Raw genomic sequence first — 19,803 nt, 5'->3', positions numbered from 1 at the left:
AATAAGATATTGGTCATTGAAGATTCAGATATAAGCATGTCAAGAAAAGAGGGAAAAGAGACCGAAAGCAGAATTCATTGTTGATAACAAAATCATCAATCTTATGGTTGATTCAGGTTCAAAATGGACCATTATTACAGAGTCAATGTTGAGGGAGGTGTGGGGTGAGAGGTCACTTGCATGCAGTGACATTTCACCTACAGGCTATCAGGGAGAAAGAATTGATCTCTTAGGATTCTTTGAAAGTGATATTTGTTTCAAGAACAGGTCTATAGTGGGGAAGGTGTCTGTATCAGTGGATGGTCCACCAATTTTTGGTTGGATGCATCAGTATGATCTTCATATTATAGTGAATCCTAGAGCAGATGAGCAAGTTATGGTGATTGTTGATTACAGCATAAATGACATTCTACTAAGTGCTAAAAATTTGTTCTGGGATGAGCTGGGAGAGTTAAAAGGATATGTGCACAAAATCATATTAAAAGAAAATGCATTTCCGACTCAGCAAAAAGCAAGGAGAGTGCCTATTGCAGTGAGAGATGAGGTTAAGGGTGTCATCGAGGAAATGCTTCAAGGTGGGATAATTGAGCCGGTTGAAGCATCCATGTGGATTTCTCCGGTCATTATCACGCAGAAGGCGGATACAAAAATTAGATTTTGTGTAGATCTAAGATCTCTAAATAAGAGTGTAATAGCTGATGTTTTCCCTTTACTCAATATAGGTGAGCTTGTTTCAAACTTAAAAGGAGCGAAGTTTTTTAGCAAACTTAATTTAAAGAGTGCTTATCACCAGATTCGGTTACATGATGCGTCTAAGCACATGACAGCTTTTATAACCAGTGAAGGGAACTTTCAATTTACAAGGTTACCATTTGGGCTCATCTCGGCAGCAAGTGTCTTCCAAAGGATGGTCACAGAAATTCTGAAGGGTATAAAGAAAGTGTTGTTTTTCAAGGATGATATACTGATTTTTGGGGACACAGTCGATGAGCACAATGATATTCTCAGGGATGTGTTGTCTAGAATAGAGGAAGCTGGTTTAACCCTGCGTAAAGAAAAGTGCTCATTCTTAGTACAGGTTATGCAGTCACTGCTCGTGGTATTAAACCTAAGAAAAACGTATTGTTAGCCATTAAATCAGCTCCCTGTCCAGCTGATAAGGACTAATTGAGGTCTTTTATGGGGCTGGTTGAATTTTACGCAAAATTTGTTAAAGATTTCTCGAGTAAGACTTCTGTATTAAGAAGTTTATTGAAAAAGGGTGTGAGATTCAATTGGAATGAAGAACATGCAAGATGTTTCAAACATATTAAAGAGGAATTGTGGGAGTCTAAAGTTCTGACCCCGTCTGACATCAAGCGTACCTCGATTCTGATTGTGTCTGCGAGTAGCATTGGATTAGGGGCGGTCTTGTTACAGAGACAGGGCAAGGAAGAAAAAACAATAGCTTTTGCCTCTCGTCCTTTGAGTTCTTCTGAGCGGAATTATTCCGTCACAGAGAGAGAGGCCCTTGCTGCAGTTTGGGGTTTGCAGTATTTTAGAACTTATTTATGGGGCACTAAGTTTATCTTGAGATCTGATCATGAGCCTTTAGTGAATGTGCTGGCTCCGGGTGGGGCGGGCAAGGGTTCACCAAGATTGGCTAGGCTTGCATCTGGGTTACAGGATTTTCAATTTGAGTTACAGTTTGTGCAAGGATGGCGTAATGTTCAAGCTGGTTGTTTATCCAGGCTTACGGGAAAGGTTGATGGTGCAGGAGAATTAGGTTCTGAGTGTCATGAGGAGGGTGCAGTTGCATTTCTTCAAGATGTTATATCTCTGGGTGAATGTACATTTTCAAAACTTGAGTGGTGTTCTAGTATGGAGAAGGATGTAATATTATTGAAGGTTATGGATCTTGTGAAAACTGGCATCAGGCGTGAGAGCACAGGAGAGCCTTCAGTAAGACCATTTCTATAATTTTTGGATGAGTTGTCAATTTCTAATGGAGTGGTTTTAATGAGAGGGGACAGGTTTGTTCCTCCATTTTCGTTGAGGCAAAAACTATTGAAACTAGCGCATGAAGGGCATCTAGGCCAAACCCTTACTCAACAAAGAATAAAAGTTAATTTTTGGTGGCCTTCCATAGATGCAGATGCTGTGTCATGTGTTGAACGTTGTCAAAGTTGTAAGGAAGGTGAGAAAAGGTCAAAGATTGTGTCTAACCGAGAAGTGGGAGAAATAAACTCACCTGATCAGCCATGGCATAGTATTTGCTTGGATTTTATAGGACCCATTAATGAATTACCCTTCAACCAGCGTTTTGCGATTGTAGTTATAGATAATTTCTTGAAATGGCTGACAGTTTCCTTTGTCAGAGAAATTACTACTGATTGCACGATTCATTTTCTCAGGAGAGTATTTCTGGATGAAGGATTGCCATCAGTTTTGTTAACGGATAATGGGACACAGCTAATTTCTAATAAAATGAAAGTGTTTTTGGAAAATTGTGGAATAACACATCATCGTACCAGTCTATATAATCCACAAGGGAATGGCATTTGTGAAAGGATCAATAGATTGGTGAAGGGCATAATTTAAATGACATGCGCATTAGGTTGTTTTTCTAACGATAACGTTCAAGAGATGGTCTGGGCTTATCGCTCAACTCCACACAAACAAGACTTGAAATCTCCTTTTGAAATGATGCGAGACAGGCCTCCAAGAACAAAATTGTTACCTCCTTGGTTAAAAAAATCTTGATAATGATGTGCCTTCTCGAATTGAATTAAAAAAATCATTGGCAGTTTCAGTGGGTGATCTAGTAAAAGTTAAACCTGGCAGAATCTCAAAGGGTCTTACAAAATTGAGAGGACCTTTTATTGTAAAGCAAATATTTCCACATTATGTTGCCTTAGAACATGGTGAAAAGTGGAACTACCGCAGGGTTGCTTTATATCAGACGAGTTCAGGTTTAAATTTGAATGACAGGATCTCAGAAATTATGTCCAGCAGTAATGGGTACATGTTATCTGCTCAAGAACGTGTAAATGTTCATTCTCACTCAGAATACAGGAGAGAGGAAGGTGATGGTGATGCTTCACATCATCTTAATGTACATAATCATATTGTTCAAGAAAATGCAGCAATTCCTAGTGAGGTGCAAACTGATACTGATTTAACTAACAATTCTTTTAGAAGTTCAAGATCTCCTTGTCCACCTATATATTTGGATGATTACATTTGGTGTTGTTCTGATGTTTTGATTAATTAGTTTTTTTGAGTTTGCTTTTGTTCAGTGTCTCAAGGGAAGGAGATGTGTTGTAAATAAGATTCTTCATTTTACAATGTAACTTAGTCTGTCTTCTATATTGTTTTCTTATGTATGCTCTTCTAGAATATTACTACTGTTCTGTAGTTGTGATCTCACTCAGCTTGGATTCCAGTTTGGTCAGTTGGAGACTGGTCAGCTGTTGAGATACATGCTTGTCTCTGTGCTGCAAATAAACTTGTAAAGTGCTTCATACAAGTCTGGTGTTTGGACTTGTTTACTTTGCAACATTTTTGCGAGAGTTCATGAAGCTGACCAGACACTGAGACGCTTCAAGTTTTGCATCAGAAGAATTACCGAAGACAAGCAGTATCCAAACGGAGGGAAACCACAGCGTGCCGAGGAATCGGTATTTCTTAAAAATCGGAACTGTGGTGAGAGCGTCACTTTATTGATGAAGAGAGAAAATTGACATTGAGCTTACTTTTTAATCCTTGCACGAGCGTGATTGGGGGATCCAGCTTACGTCACTTTGCAACCAGCGCATTGGAACGTGTCTGGTGATGCTGTATACGTCGCCTGACAACCAGCGTACTTAGCAACAGCGTTGTTAAGTGCTGGCGTGACAATAAGCATCCTTGGTTACGGCGTTGTGAAGCAGTGACGTGGACACGCAAGCAGAGTCTGTACGTTCCGAGCTGCTTTCCTGATAATTACGCAAGTGGCCATCTTTAAAATGTGAACGTGAGGAGCGACATCACGCACGGTGATTCGCTCATTATACCCAGATCGAGTTCTGTGATCTGTTGCAGGGATCAAAGAAAGCATTTAGATAAAGGGAAATGGAAGAGCGACATCATCCACGGTGATACGCTCACCCATCTCGAAGATCGACATCACACACGGTGATACGCTCACCCATTTCAAGGAATTACTTGGTAAACATTGCAAAGGAGCGAGATAAAGATTGACATTTCTTGTATTATTATAACCTCAGATGCAATACAGGTCACTTATTTTGTTGTAACAGCTTTGGGGAAAATGATAACTGTATTGTGTGTTGTAGTTGGATAGTTGCATATATACTACTTTATCAAGAAGGTTGTTACCTTGTGTATTGGGTGATTACTGTGTTATTAAGAATGTCACATCAAGTAAATGTAGCTTTACCACCGCAATTTTTGAGTGAACCAGGTAATCCACTAATTTCATGGGAAGACTGGATAGTGATGTTTCATAATTACATCGAGGCTTTAGATGGGAAAGAATTTTCAGCTGAAAGGAAGAAGGCTTTATTAATGACAACTTTGGGGAAGGAAGGTCAAAGAGTATTTAAGTATCTTCCTCAAGTTTTACCATCTAGTGGTCAAGCTCAATTGGATGAGTTCAAGGAGCCAGTTTCTAGACTGGAAACAAGGTTTGCCAAGGAAGAAAATTTGGTCCTGAACAGGTTCAAATTTTATAAAAACAAGCGATGACGAATCCATAGATGATTTTGTTGCCAGATTGCGAGAATTATCAGTCAAATGTAACTTAGGGGCAGATGAATGATGAATTAATACATGATCAATTGATTGTTCAGTGTAATAATCGCAAAATTCAGGAGAGGTTGTGGGCAGCAAAAAATCCAACATTTAAAGTTGCTATTGATTTAGCAAAGGTGGTGGAAGAATCTGAAAAGTGTATGAGAGAGTTACAAAAGAGTTGTTTGGAGGAAAAAGTGGCTGAAATATGAGAAAAAACATACAGGGAATAGTGATATCAGTGATGATGAAGGTGCTGCTATAGCCCTTGTGAGGAAGAAAGGTTACACTTTACAAAAGAAAAACTTTTCGAACAAGGGTCAGTACAAGTTTTGCACAAAATGTGGAAGCAGTGCACACGCTTCGGATGCGAAATTCTGCTTTGCCAATAACAAAGAATGTTTGAAGTGAGGCAAAATGGGACATTTTGCAAGAATGTGCAAGTCTAAGGGCAAATCTAAAGTGGCAGTGGTAGAAGATAGCTGTGAATTAAAAAGGGAGGTGAATAAGATATTGGTCATTGAAGATTCAGATATAAGCATGTCAAGAAAAGAGGGAAAAGAGACCGAAAGCAGAATTCATTGTTGATAACAAAATCATCAATCTTATGGTTGATTCAGGTTCAAAATGTACCATTATTCCAGAGTCAATGTTGAGGGAGGTGAGGGGTGAGAGGTCACTTGCATGCAGTGACATTTCACCTACAGGCTATCAGGGAGAAAGAATTGATCTCTTAGGATTCTTTGAAAGTGATATTTGTTTCAAGAACAGGTCTATAGTGGGGAAGGTGTCTGTATCTGTGGATGGTCCACCAATTTTTGGTTGGATGCACTAGTATGATCTTCATATTATAGTGAATCCTAGAGCAGATCAGCAAGTTATGGTGATTGTTGATTACAGCATAAATGATATTCTACTAAGTGCTAAAAATGTGTTCTGGGATGAGCTGGGAGAGTTAAAAGGATATGTGCACAAAATCATATTAAAAGAAAATCCAATTCCGACTCAGCAAAAAGCAAGGAGAGTGCCTATTGCAGTGAGAGATGAGGTTAAGGGTGTCATCGAGGAAATGCTTCAAGGTGGGATAATTGAGCCGGTTAAAGCATCCATGTGGATTTCTCCGGTCGTTATCACGCAGAAGGCGGATACAAAAATTAGATTTTGTGTAGATCTAAGATCTCTAAATAAGAGTGTAATAGCTGATTTTTTCCCTTTACCCAATATAGGTGAGCTTGTTTCAAACTTAAAAGGAGCGAAGTTTTTTAGCAAACTTAATTTAAAGAGTGCTTATCACCAGATTCGGTTACATGATGCGTCTAAGCACATGACAGCTTTTATAACCAGTGAAGGGAACTTTCAATTTACAAGGTTACCATTTGGGCTCATCTCGGCAGCAAGTGTCTTCCAAAGGATGGTCACAGAAATTCTGAAGGGTATAAAGAAAGTGTTGTTTTTCAAGGATGATATACTGATTTTTGGGGACACAGTCGATGAGCACAATGATAGTCTCAGGGATGTGTTGTCTAGAATAGAGGAAGCTGGTTTAACCCTGCTTAAAGAAAAGTGCTCATTCTTAGTACAGGAAATAGAGTATCTAGGTTATGCAATCACTGCTCGTGGTATTAAACCTAAGAAAAACGTATTGTTAGCCATTAAATCAGCTCCCTGTCCAGCTGATAAGGACTAATTGAGGTCTTTTATGGGGCTGGTTGAATTTTACGCAAAATTTGTTAAAGATTTCTCGAGTAAGACTTCTGTATTAAGAAGTTTATTGAAAAAGGGTGTGAGATTCAATTGGAATGAAGAACATGCAAGATGTTTCAAACATATTAAAAAGGAATTGTGCGAGTCTAAAGTTCTGATCCCGTCTGACATCAAGCGTACCTCGATTCTGATTGCGGATGTGAATAGCATTGGATTAGGGGCGGTCTTGTTACAGAGACAGGGCAAGGAAGAAAAAACAATAGCTTTTGCCTCTCGTCCTTTGAGTTCTTCTGAGCGGAATTATTCCGTCACAGAGAGAGAGGCCCTTGCTGCAGTTTGGGGTTTACAGTATTTTAGAACTTATTTATGGGGCACTAAGTTTATCTTGAGATCTGATCATAAGCCTTTAGTGAATGTGCTGGCTCCGGGTGGGGCGGGCAAGGGTTCACCAAGATTGGCTAGGCTTGCATCTAGGTTACAGGATTTTGAATTTGAGTTACAGTTTGTGCAAGGATGGCGTAATGTTCAAGCGGGTTGTTTATCCAGGCTTACGGGAAAGGTTGATGGTGCGGGAGATTTAGGTTCTGAGTGTCATGAGGAGGGTGCAGTTGCATTTCTTCAAGATGTTATATCCCTGGGTGAATGTACATTTTCAAAACTTGAGTGGTGTTCTAGTATGGAGAAGGATGTAATATTATTGAAGGTTATGGATCTTGTGAAAACTGGCATCAGGCGTGAGAGCACAGGAGAGCCTTCAGTAAGACCATTTTTAAAATTTTTGGATGAGTTGTCAATTTCTAATGGAGTGGTTTTAATGAGAGGGGACAGGTTTGTTCCTCCATTTTCGTTGAGGCAAAAAATATTGAAACTAGCGCATGAAGGGCATCTAGGCCAAACAACCTACTCAACAAAGAATAAAAGTTAATTTTTGGTGGCCTTCCATAGATGCAGATGCTGTGTCATGTGTTGAACGTTGTCAAAGTTGTAAGGAAGGTGAGAAAAGATGAAAGATCGTGTCTAACCGAGAAGTGGGAGAAAAACTCTTCTGATCAGCCATGGCATAGTATTTGCTTGGATTTTATAGGACCCATTAATGAATTACCCTTCAACCAGCGTTTTGCGATTGTAGTTATAGATAATTTCTCGAAATGGCTGACAGTTTCCTTTGTCAGAGAAATTACTACTGATTGCACGATTAATTTTCTCAGGAGAGTATTTCTGGATGAAGGATTGCCATCAGTTTTGTTAACGGATAATGGGACACAGCTAATTTCTAATAAAATGAAAGTGTTTTTGGAAAATTGTGGAATAACACATCATCGTACCAGTCTATATAATCCACAAGGGAATGGCATTCGTGAAAGGATCAATAGATTGGTGAAAGGCATAATTCAAATGACATGCGCATTAGATTGTTTTACTAACGATAAAGTTCAAGAGATGGTCTGGGCTTATCGCTCAACTCCACACAAACAAGACTTGAAATCTCCTTTTGAAATGATGCGAGGCAGTCCTCCAAGTACAAAATTGTTACCTCCTTGGTTAAAAAAATCTTGATAATGATGTGCCTTCTCGAACTGAAATAAAAAAATCATTGGCAGTTTCCGTGGGTGATCTAGTAAAAGTTAAACATGGCAGAGTCTCAAAGGGTCTTACAAAATTTAGAGGACCTTTTATTGTAAAGCAAATATTTCCACATTATGTTGTCTTAGAAAATGGTGAAAAGTGGAACTACCTCAGGGTTGCTTTATATCAGAAGAGTTCAGGTTTAAGTTTGAATGATAGGACCTCAGAAATTATGTCCAGCAGTAATGGGTACATGTTATCTGCTCAAGAAAGTGTAAATGTTCATTCTCATTCAGAATACAGGAGAGAGGAAGGTGATGGTGATGCTTCACATCATCTTAATATACATAATCATATTGTTCAAGAAAATGCAGCAATTCCAAGTGAGGTGCAAACTGATACTGATTTAACTAACAATTCTTTTAGAAGCTCAAGATCTCCTTGTCCACCTATATATTTGGATGATTACATTTGTTGTTGTTCTGATGTTTTGATTAAGTAGTTTTTTTGAGTTTGCTTTTGTTCAGTGTCTTAAGGAAAAGGAAAGGAGATGTGTTGTAAATATGATTCTTGATTTTACAATGTAACTTAGTCTGTCTTCTATATTGTTTTCTTATGTATGCTCTTCTAGAATATTACTACTGTTCTGTAGTTGTGATCTCACTCACCTTGGATTCCAGTTTGGTCAGTTGGAAACTGGTCAGGTGTTGAGATACATGCTTGTCTCTGTGCTGCAAATAAACTTGTAAAGTGCTTCATACAAGTTTGGTGTTTGGACTTGTTTACTTTACAACATAGAACCATCATTTATCTTAGTTATACCTAGAGCTGTAAGTTCGGCGAGGAAAGCCAATGCTTCGGCATTGTCCGCGCACTCACTGTGTAGGTCAAAATCTCCAAGTAGGTGAAAGTTTTGGTAGATTACATTACCTCTGGCCCAGCCAACAGCAATCATTACCATCCAGGCATCCTTGAAATGGCTGTTCGCATGTGCAACTCCAGCTAAAATCTTTCTTGTCCTGGTCATTTCCTTCATTCCTGCTAGCACAACACGTACAGGTAGAAAGGAGAAAAACTGGTAGACAATATCTCCAGGACAATAGAACACCAGGAACCTGTAAACAAAAAACATAAATAACACATGTGACAAACATAATGTACTGCCGGTATATGAATTTCATTATTTCTATTCACAAATAAACAGCTTGTTAAAAATTATAGAAACAGGCATGTCTTAATAATCTGCTAAAATTCTCAAAACGTTTCATTTGAACATTTACTTTGCAGTTGTGTGTGCAAAGAGGAGGAGTGAAAGATAACTGTAATACAACACATTATTTGCTTATCGTTGTTTCACACATTATTAAATTTCTTAGTAACCAGTCTTTGAAAAGTATGAAGAATGTGGAAGAAGGCAAGAGCAGAAGTTAAAATGACTCAGAAGCTACTCAAAGCCAGAATGGAAATCACTACAGTACAAAAAGGCTTGACGTAAACAGTTGTGACAACCAGAGTAAACAAGTATATAAATACATTAGGTCAAGCACTAACATAAGTTCAGCTGTGTAAATCACGGAATACAATGAGTTATGTGTCATGCTTTTCTTTTAATGTTATTGAGTACAAGAGAGTGCTTCAAATTTCCCCCCGTATATTGATAACGATCCATTCAGTAGAATTGCATTAGGAATTAGAAGTACCACGTTGTCAATTACGTCTTTCATTCTTCCTATCAATGAGAAGATCACTTCAGTGTCAATGGAAGGCAACTGTACAGAGGTGTTTAAGCAATTCCTGTTGCCCGACACAGAGACAAACTGTGGTCAAAGAAAAGTCCTCTAGTTTTTTATGCCCACAAGTGATCTTTGATTATTTCTCCCATACCTTCCTGTAGTACAGACCAATTTCTATCAGTACACAGTGCCAGCCTGCAGTGAAGTCAGAGAGTAGTCTTCTCAGCTGGCACCAACATGGAGGGCGGGGCACAGTGGGGTCTAGGAAAATCTTTTTGGAAGGAGGGTTGGGGTAGAGGGACACCAACTTTATCAAGGGAAGATGGGATGTAGCAGGTCACTAAGCTTCACGGGTGGAAAAAGCACTGTAAAAATGACTTATCTTCCCTCAACTCCAAGACTGTATTTTAACATGGCTAACTTCCTCTTCGCTACAAAAACATTCTGACCTATTGCCTCTAAATACAACTCAAATGTCTCTTTCAAATCCTCCCTTGCCATTATAGGGACCCTGCAATAACATGGGAGGGCAGTAACAGAATGCACTGCCACATTGAAGAACACAAATTAAATTTAAAGCACGAACAATGCTACAATCTTAAAAATGCTTTCGCTTAAAAGAAACAACACAAATAAAGTAGCCACCATTGTCAATGATAACCTTCTTTTGGCTTATCTGTCCTCTTCCTATGCCACTGGATTATTCCGCTGGTTGCAGCTAATTGGACCTTGTTTGCTGCTATACTGAAGTTTCTTACAAAGTATCCTCTTTCTACGACCCTGGACCATTCTTTTTTCCTTGGTCCTTCATCCATGTTTTTAACTGTACTAAATATGGTAGTCCTTCCTCGCTGTTCCTAACTCTCGCACACTCCTCCTTCTGTATTCCAGCGAATAGAAACTGGGATACTCCCAGCACGCTTTCCCAGCTAAGTTATTTTGCTTGTCTATACAAATTAATTACTAGTCACTGTCATGCCACCTCTTAACAGCTTATAATGCAGCGTAATTCTCCAAAGGTTCCTTGCCTAAATTGTACTCAGCAGCTATAATATCACTACATTTCAGCAACGGGCTGCCCTATGCGATTCTACTATCAGCGGTAGTTTGCTAACTTCCCAGGGTAAAAAAACAGTCTTTACCAAGCAGCGTCTGTGAGCTGAAATCTTACCTGCTAGTGAATGCTGCTATCAGAACAGCTTAACTGCACTCCTTCAGAGACACTCGGTCTTTTACTACACCTGGTGCCTTTAAGATAGTCACACACCCAGCTTTGGGCTCTTTCTTATAAATCCTTTAACAGAGGCCAGTTCCCAAAGAGACACAGTCTTTTCTAGGTTCCCACTCCTCCGCAGCGCACTCTGAGCTGCAAATATTCCATAGTTTACTGCAACATTAGAATAACAAAGTGTTTTTCCAGTAGTGCCTTATGTTGGAAATGTACAGAGCATCGAACCCTCACAGCACAGTTATGTACAGCTCGGCCCCCTCAGGAACAATGCTCTCCTTACAATTCTTCACACAGAAGCAACCAAAAAGTATCCTTTCATGCAGGACCCATGCACGCGGGGACACACTGACAGAATATCACATCCTCCATTATGTGGCATGGCCTGTGCAAGCTATCTCAGCTGTTTGAATGTCGCACAGCTTGATCGCTACTGTCACTGCGCATGGCAAGCATGAGCTCACTCCGGATCCCAGATGAAACTCATGGACCAAAAATCCCTAAAGCATTTACCTTTGTACTGCGGTTTCAGCTTTCCCCAGATGGTTTTTCCACTAGAAATTGTGGCCGTCTTCACCGTTCAACTAATTTATTTATTTATTTATTTATTTGATGCTATTTATAAAGCGCATACAATCACTACACTGTTATTCACCACTTGATGGGTCATTACCTCTGTGCTCCTCTTGGGGCATCCAATGATTGTTGCCAGTTTTGAGTCCACACAAATAGGTTTTTAATGAAGTTTATTGCTTAGCTTAGAGGTACATAACCGGCCCCAGGCAGGCAACTGACCAGACCTTGGATTCCAAGTTACCATTGTAACACACAGAATGTCACTACATAGATTAGAAAGTATTTTTTTTTATTCAAAAAGTTTTATATGGCGCAAACAAGACATACTAGGATATCAGAGCGCTGTACATCGAAGCAAATAAGTTAAGCTGGTAAAGAAGAAAACAATGTACAACGCTCTGATAACCTATTGGGTCTTGTTTGCACTATATAAGTGGGAAACAGACTTATTCAGCTATGCTGTCTCCGATTGGACCGCTCGTAAGCCGGAGTGTACTATCCCCCTAAGCCTGATTAGATTAGAATAGTGGCTGGTTCCTGATTGGCTGAAACAAGGTTTTAACAATGGAAGATAATTAGAATCACTAAGCGTCATGACTCGCGGCGATGGTGGTTGTCGGATGGAACGAGTTACAGAACTAACAGTAAGTAAGTATGGTCTAAATAACAAAAACTCCTGTTTTTGCTTGAGTAAAGCATTTCTTATGTGGAGTGATTATTGGTCAGTAGGATCACAAAGAGTAGAGTGTTTTTCATAACTGATAACATAGATAGATACTAGTGTGACCATTACCTTGCCTAAATAGCCGTTTTTTGTCTCTGAACTTATTGTAAGGGTTTGGTTTGCACAGTATATGTAGATATTGTTTGTAAACATGGATGATCGGGAAAAAAAGTAAAGGCATATTGACCACTGGTAGCAATACTGTAGAGAAAGATAGTTTGAAAGTAAAATTCATGAAACTAAAAAAACTAAAACATAACAATCTCTCTAAATGGTGGGATGGTGTTACCCTTAAAAGTTATATGGATAATACACATATACCTCGGTGTTTAAGAATCCTGATTTTCCCCACTTTCGATGATTTGGAGGATGATCATCTGAAAGAATGGAAGGAGAATTTATATGCTGCATCATTTTGTAGGATGAACATATTGATTAAAAATTCAGTAAGGAAAGTGGAAAAGTTGAAATTGCAGATAATGGAATTAGAGAAGGAAATCATATCTATATGAAACTGAAAGAGCTTAATAACAAAACTATGAAATTCTAAAAGAGGTCATAAATAAACATCAGTTACAGATAAAAGAAAGTAAACTGAATAAAATCAGATGGGATGAAAAAGACTACAATGCAGGCTGCATCTTTACCTTTGCTAAATGTTATGACGAGACTAACAAGCTTTCTAGAATTCCAGAAAGTAGTGAGCGGAGTGCTGCCCTAAGCTGAGTTAACTACAGTAGCTCCGACCTGTCCTCGAACAATGAATCAGGACCGAATAACTTAGCTGTCACAGGATTGTCTCAATCTTCTTCTTTTGAGGAAATCCAATCAATGAGAGTGGGGAAACGAAAAATTATAGGAAAACAAGGAGGGGGAAACGGAAACACAGAAAATATCAGGATGGGAACCCACAGTCAGAATAGGAACATTACTTACCTTGGAATAAAGGTGATTCTCAGCCAGAAAGGAACAATATTCTACAAATAATTAATCTTTCTGACAGGATTTTGACTGATTTAATTTTTTATCACATGGGCTTTCTTTTCATCCCAACACGCTTTGTCATTTTGCTGAATTACAGCTGGATTTTTTCAAATTTGCCAGGCCTTTGAAATTGAAAAAGTGTTTTTGCATGTACGGATAAAATGCACGTACCTGCTCAAACTAAAATAAAGAGAGCTACTATGACAATAGCTGACATACATGATGTACACACACTTTTGTCTTTTGTCGGATTATGAGAATCTTAATGTCAATGATGTCTGTGCTAGTCTCAATTCAGAGATGGATTATAGTTGCAATAGTGGTTTAGTGCCTTCCTTGACATGTACACCGCAAGCAAACCAGTATGCGGCTATGGACTTGTTTGTATAGAAAACTAAAACAGAATTACATAAAATGGAAGCTAACTGACATAGGATTAACAAATAATGAAAGGAATATAACAATCTTACCTATGAGGAGAGATAGGCACTAGATGCATCTTTAGTCATTAGAAAGGCTGACAAGAGAGGGAATACTGTCATCATGAAGAGATTGGAATACGATGGAGAAATTATGAGACAGCTAAAGGATATTTAGAGTTACATTACGAATACCATATAATCCCATGGGGGAGGTTACCCGATTCATCTTCAGCAAATTACATTAATGGCTTGAGACAGGTCTCTTGAATGCCAGCGAATTTAGATACCTTAATAATGCTAATCCCAGGTTTCCATTCATATATATATCTTACCAAAGATTCACAAATCTTCTGAGAACCCCCTAGGAAGACATGTTATATCCAGTATAGGGAGCCCTACTGATCACCTTTCTGAGTATGCAGCATGCTATCTGAAACGTTTAGTAGTTAACCTTCCTTCCTTCCATCAAGATACCACTGACATATTGAACAAATTACAAGATGTTACTTGGGACAACAGCATAAACTTTGTCACCTTGGATGTAGTGGGGCTGTATACAAAATTAATTGGGACGAGCATTAAAACATTTTTTGTTTAATTGCAGTGCTAGCTATAATGGAACATGCATTGAAGCTCATTGAAATGAGTCATTCGATTCTCACTAATAACTACTTCCTTTTTAATTGAGTGGTGTCACCAAATACAGGAAACCGCAATAGGGTCCAGGTTTGCTCCCTCTTACGCCAATGATTTTCTGCTCAAAGCACCCAGAGGAGAACATGTCTGGACGCAGCAAAGGAGGAACCCACCCTCTTTCCCTTCCCCAGCGCCTTGAGACCCTCACGGGTAAGTAGCGCTCGTTACTAACCCCTGATTGATTGATTGATTGAATGTCTTCAAGGGATGGTTTGAGAGGGAGAATGTATAGGCAGGTAAGTGGATGGATTACATATTTCTCTGGGGTCGTTACATTGACAACATTTTAATAATGTGACTGGAAGTACCAAAGATTAAAGTGAGTACATGGAATAGCTAAACAACAATGGTCACAATGCCAGCTTTATGATGTGTCATCATCCTGACCATATTAATTTCGTACACTAAGAGTTGTATATCTCTGAGCGGGGCATTCAGGGCAGACTTTACAGCAAGGCCAATGCTACTAATAGCATCCTAAGAGCAGACAGTGCACATTCCCACAGTGTCACCCATGGTATTCCTTATGGGGAGATGATCAGGATTAGAAGGAATTGTAGTGAAGAAAAGGACTGTAGTTCTTGTATGCATAGTCTCAAGGAGAGATGAAGAAATAGAGGTTATGATGAACAGGCTCTCAATGCAGCGGAGAAAAAAAGATACAATGTCTCAGCACATTAATAAACATAAAAACGAAAGTTACTGAGCCGGAAAGACTTACTTTTGTATCCACCTTCAGTGAGGACCATCCTTTCATCTATAAGATACTATGCAATAATTGGTCGCTTTTAAGGGGTGTACCAAGTTTGACTGATATCATACATGATAGACCCAAAGTTACATACCCTTTCTGTACTGATCTACTATTAGGGATATAATCATGAGAAACTACCTTAAACTGCTATTTCACCTACAGAGAATTGGTTTTCAACACAACCTAAAGGATTTTACACATGTGGTAATTGTGTGATTCACAGCTATGGATGTAATAGGATGAAGAGGTTTATGTGCAATAAAAGCATTACTTATCAGATCAACCAAATTATCAACTGCAAATAATGCTTGTTGTATATATTATAATGTGTAGCTGTTCGAAGATCTATGCAGGGAACACAAAAAGACAGTTTAAAAGGAGAGTAGATCTGTATGTAACAATGATGAAAGATTACCATTGGTTCAACATATGATTGAAAGCCATCCAAAGAATTAAAACTTCAAATTTCCCAGTATACAGAGAATGGAGAAAGATTAAAGAGGCGACAGGGTACTGAAATTGCTGCAGGAAGAGACAAAATGGATTAACCGTTTAAGATTGGGAAAGTTGGTCCTGAATGTGGAAAATGAGCTACATTATTTTCTTTAACCCATCTTCCAGTTTCATTGTTTGTTTTTAGAGGTCAGAATTGTGATAATGAGTCTGATTATTCTCACACCTGTTTGAGCTTCTCTAAAACTAGTATATTGAGGACTAAATGTAGGGCATTCCTTACAGGTTGTGCTGAGAATATTGACATATTTTATGGTTCGATTGATATGAGAATGATTCCACTATTTATTCGGAGACAGGATATTTTTGCCCAGTTCTCTGATTTTGTTGAATGATTGGGCTTCTGATTTATGACTGACTAATGGTATGACCAACAGAGAGGTTGAGATGTTCATACATATATTTATGGTTTGAATCATATGTGAGTGATTCTAAAACTCACTCAGAGACAGGATATTTCTGTCTAGAGCTCTGATTCTGTTGAATGAGTGGGATTCGGGTTGATGATGGGCTAAAAACATAAACAACAGAAAGGTAGTATATATATAGGTATATTTCTACTTTTCTCAAGATTGGAGAAAAAAATCATTTAGTTACCTAAACTTAAGGTTTGAATTTCACCAAAACAAGTCCATAGCTTATCCGTAGATGTGACAATTGTGTCTAGTTCTCTAACTCTTTTTTTCTGATGGGTAAAGATAGGTGTAAATATGATTGGCTAAGAAGCTATATTCAAATCTATGATTTGTCGATGACATAATCAATAGAAAAGTTTGATGGTGTATGCATATGTTGCTACATACTTCGAAAGTTGATTGGTTGAAAGATGGCAGTAATGTTGATACATATATTTCTTTTTATATCAAGATCGGAGAAAAAATTATTCTGTTACCTTAACTTAAGGTTTGAAACTTGTTGAAACGATTCTATCGCTCATCCGGAGAGGTGACATTTTTGTATAGGTCTCTAACTCTTGTTTCTGAATGGGAAAGATAGGTGAAAGACGATTGGCTAAGGAGCGGTAGTCAGAGCTATGATTTGTCAACTACATGACCACTAGTTAAGTTAGATTGATTACGCGTATGTGGCTGTATATTGCAAAAGTTAAGTGGTTGAAAGAAATGCGGACCACAGAGAAACATTATGGAGTGTATGAACTGGATGATGATTATTTTAGGGTGCCAATGCAGAAGGGCAATGACTTGATCTATACCACAAAGTAAACTATTGATAAAAATGGATCACTATCAAACTACCAGTAGGAATTGAATTGATAGAGCAAGTGCTTTTGGTGAGCGTTCTGGAGGAAACAGAAGTATATGGCTATGCTGTCTCCGATTAGACCGCTTATAAACCAAAAGGTACAATCGTCCTAAGCCTGTTTAGATTTGAATAGTTGTTGGTTCCTGATTGGTTGAAACAGGGATTAAATAACAGAAGATAATTAGAATCACTAAGCGTCCTGACTCCCGACAATGATGTTTGTCTGATGGAATGGGTTAAAGAACAAACAGTAAGTACGATGGACATTGGGTATTGCTTGTAATTAGGTGTGCTTGAAACTTATAGATTTTGTGGTTTAGGATCTGTTACAAGTGATTGGACTTACTGGCATTTGATCATTGGGAAATTTATGTTGAGTGTCTATTGAACACAGGGAATTGGAATGGATAATGAATTTATAATTCAGATATTTGCTTGATGCAGGTTTTTATTGGTGCCTTATTCTTTTATAGACTTTGATGGCTAATACTCCCGTTTGTTTTGGTGAAGAATGGGAACATTCTATGTTTTATGAGAAGAATGAGTATTAACAATAATAAAAAAATAAGGATATGGAGTGATCTGAATGTAAGTAGTTGTCCAATCGGTGAAACTATCTATAATGTTCATTGATGTGCAAATAATAGAGGTCATGTTATCCATTTTTGTTCACAGAATATTTCATGTGAAATTTCCTGAATACCACTTTGCTGAAGCATAAAAAATATTAATAAAAAAAATAATGTATGTAATGGGTGATGTAAATATGATTATATACGGTCTATATATCAATTTTGGTTTTGTTTTAACTTTTTCAGCTCTGATTAAGTCTGCAAGGACTAAACGAGTTGGCTAGGCTGTTTGTTTCTGCCAAGAATAAAAATAATGAAGACATTTTCATCAAGACCAAGTGACACAGAGTATTAATAAAAATACCTTCTGTTTTTGCAAGTCATATTCTATGTATGGATAAATGTATACTTTGTCTTATCAAACTTTTGTATGAGTGTAGATGAATTTCATGTGGCGATTGTGGCATATTTTGCCAGAATTACTAAGAGAAGTATATGGTTTAAATAACAAACACTCCTGTTTTCGCTTGTGTAAATCTATATTAAACTTTTCAAATGAATAAGAAGTTACACAGGAAACAAATTGCTTAGTAGAAGGTAGGCCAAAGCTGTAAACAAGAAATAAAAGTTGGTTTGGGAAGCTACAGGTCTATTGTCGCAGGTAGCTATTCAGGAACAATCCTTTGACTTCTTTTTTGAATGCTGTTGTCAAGGGGTTCGTTCTGATTCGGGAGGGCCAGCATTCCATATTCTTGGAGCAAGACCGGAGAAGGAGCAGTTGTAGGTTCTCTTCTTTTTGAACTTTTAAGGTTTCAGCAGTAGAGTGTTTCAACTTCTAAGGGCTCGATTTGCGCCAGATAGTTCAAGTTTTTTTGTCAAGTAAGAGGGAGTGTTATGATGCAGCACTAAGCAGGTCATCATGTACCGGATCCTTGCATCGGGAGACAGCCAGTTGAGGTGGATTAGGTCTGGTGTGATGTAATCACGGTTTCTTGATCCAGTGATGAATCTGACAGCAGAGTTCAAAGTTACCCTTAAAGGGGCCAGTTTAGCTTTGGGTAGCCCAGCCAGGGTCACAATTCTATAGTCTAAATGGGAGATAACTAGGGATTAGACAGCTAGTTTCATGTCCTCCAAAGGCAGGAATGGTTAGTCTTTCCTTAATGTGCCGAGTTGGTGATTGGCTCCTTTCATTGATACTTGCATACTTGGGCATTTGTCCAAAGTTATGCCTTGGGATCTAGTGGAGTTAACAATATGCAGGATGTAATTGAGGGTGGTTAGTTGTTTGAGCCCGTCCTGAACGGGACCATAATGATTGTGGGGGAAATCAGGAGAAATTCCGCCTGGAGAGTATTTAACATAAGATGAAAGTGAGATAACCAGCGTTAAGTTTTTAGAAGTGCACAGTTAGGAGTTCTGAGGCCATCCTGTGAAGAAATGTTCATGTACAATTGAGTATCATTGGTGTATAAGTGGTAGTGTGTGTTTGTGCTGTTCAGAATTTAGGTGAGAGGTTCCATGTACAAGTTGAGTTTGGGTGAGAGTGCGAATCCTTAAAGCACTCTAATTGAGACGGCTCACTGTTAGAAAAGTCATGGTTAACTTTGGTTCTTTTCATTCTATTTTGAAGGAACAAAGCAAACCAAGTTAACACTGGGCCTGATAACCCCATGCATTTTATAACCCGATCAATCAAGGTTTCATGTTTAACCGTGTCAATAGCAGATGAGAGATCAAGCAGTATAAGCAGGCACGCCTCATTCTGGTCGAGTAGTCTTAGTGAATCATCAACAATGTGTGTTAGAGCAGTTCCGAACTTTGACCGGATAGGTCAAGGAGCTGAAACTTTTGGATGAGCTTGCAGAATTGTTTGTGCACGCATTTCTCAAGATATTTGGCTAGAGTCATATTAGAAATAGTTCGGAAGTTGTTAGGGTCAGATAAATTTGCATTTGGCTTCCTAGGGATGGGGTGACCTGTCCTATCTTTTTTATTTATAACTTTTTTATTATTTTATTCTGGAACAGTACATCATCAAGACAGTCAATACCATTTTGTTCAGTATAAATTCAAAAATAACATGCTGTATTCATCAAAGGATATTCATCTTATGTCTCATGATTTTAAACCAAAACAGGTTTCCATTATGCCCACAATCCCCCCTTTCCCGTCCCGGGGTGGGGGGATGGGGTCTCCTCGGCCCCAGTGTCTCATTCTGCAGTGACTTCGAGCGGGCCGGTAGTGTGAACTGGTTGACAGAGCATCCCCCTACTTTCATTCCACTTCCCTCAG

The 19,803-nt window shown here is 38.6% G+C and overlaps 1 protein-coding gene across 1 annotated transcript in view; it reads right to left on the bottom strand.

Moving 5' to 3' along the window:
* TMEM38B (transmembrane protein 38B) overlaps positions 1-19,803 on the bottom strand; it is a 446,812-nt gene that overhangs the window by 129,035 nt on the left and 297,974 nt on the right. Inside the window, exon 3 of the mRNA XM_086962072.1 lies at positions 8,974-9,158. Coding sequence (XP_086818198.1) covers positions 8,974-9,158 — 185 coding nt within the window. The remainder of the gene's footprint in view (positions 1-8,973; positions 9,159-19,803) is intronic.

This window comes from Lissotriton vulgaris, chromosome 3_1, assembly GCF_964263255.1.
Source record: "Lissotriton vulgaris chromosome 3_1, aLisVul1.2, whole genome shotgun sequence".
NCBI classification, from domain to species: Eukaryota; Metazoa; Chordata; class Amphibia; order Caudata; family Salamandridae; genus Lissotriton; species Lissotriton vulgaris.
The sequence above is the reverse complement of the archived record's forward strand: the minus strand, read 5'-3'. Positions and strand labels throughout refer to the sequence as shown.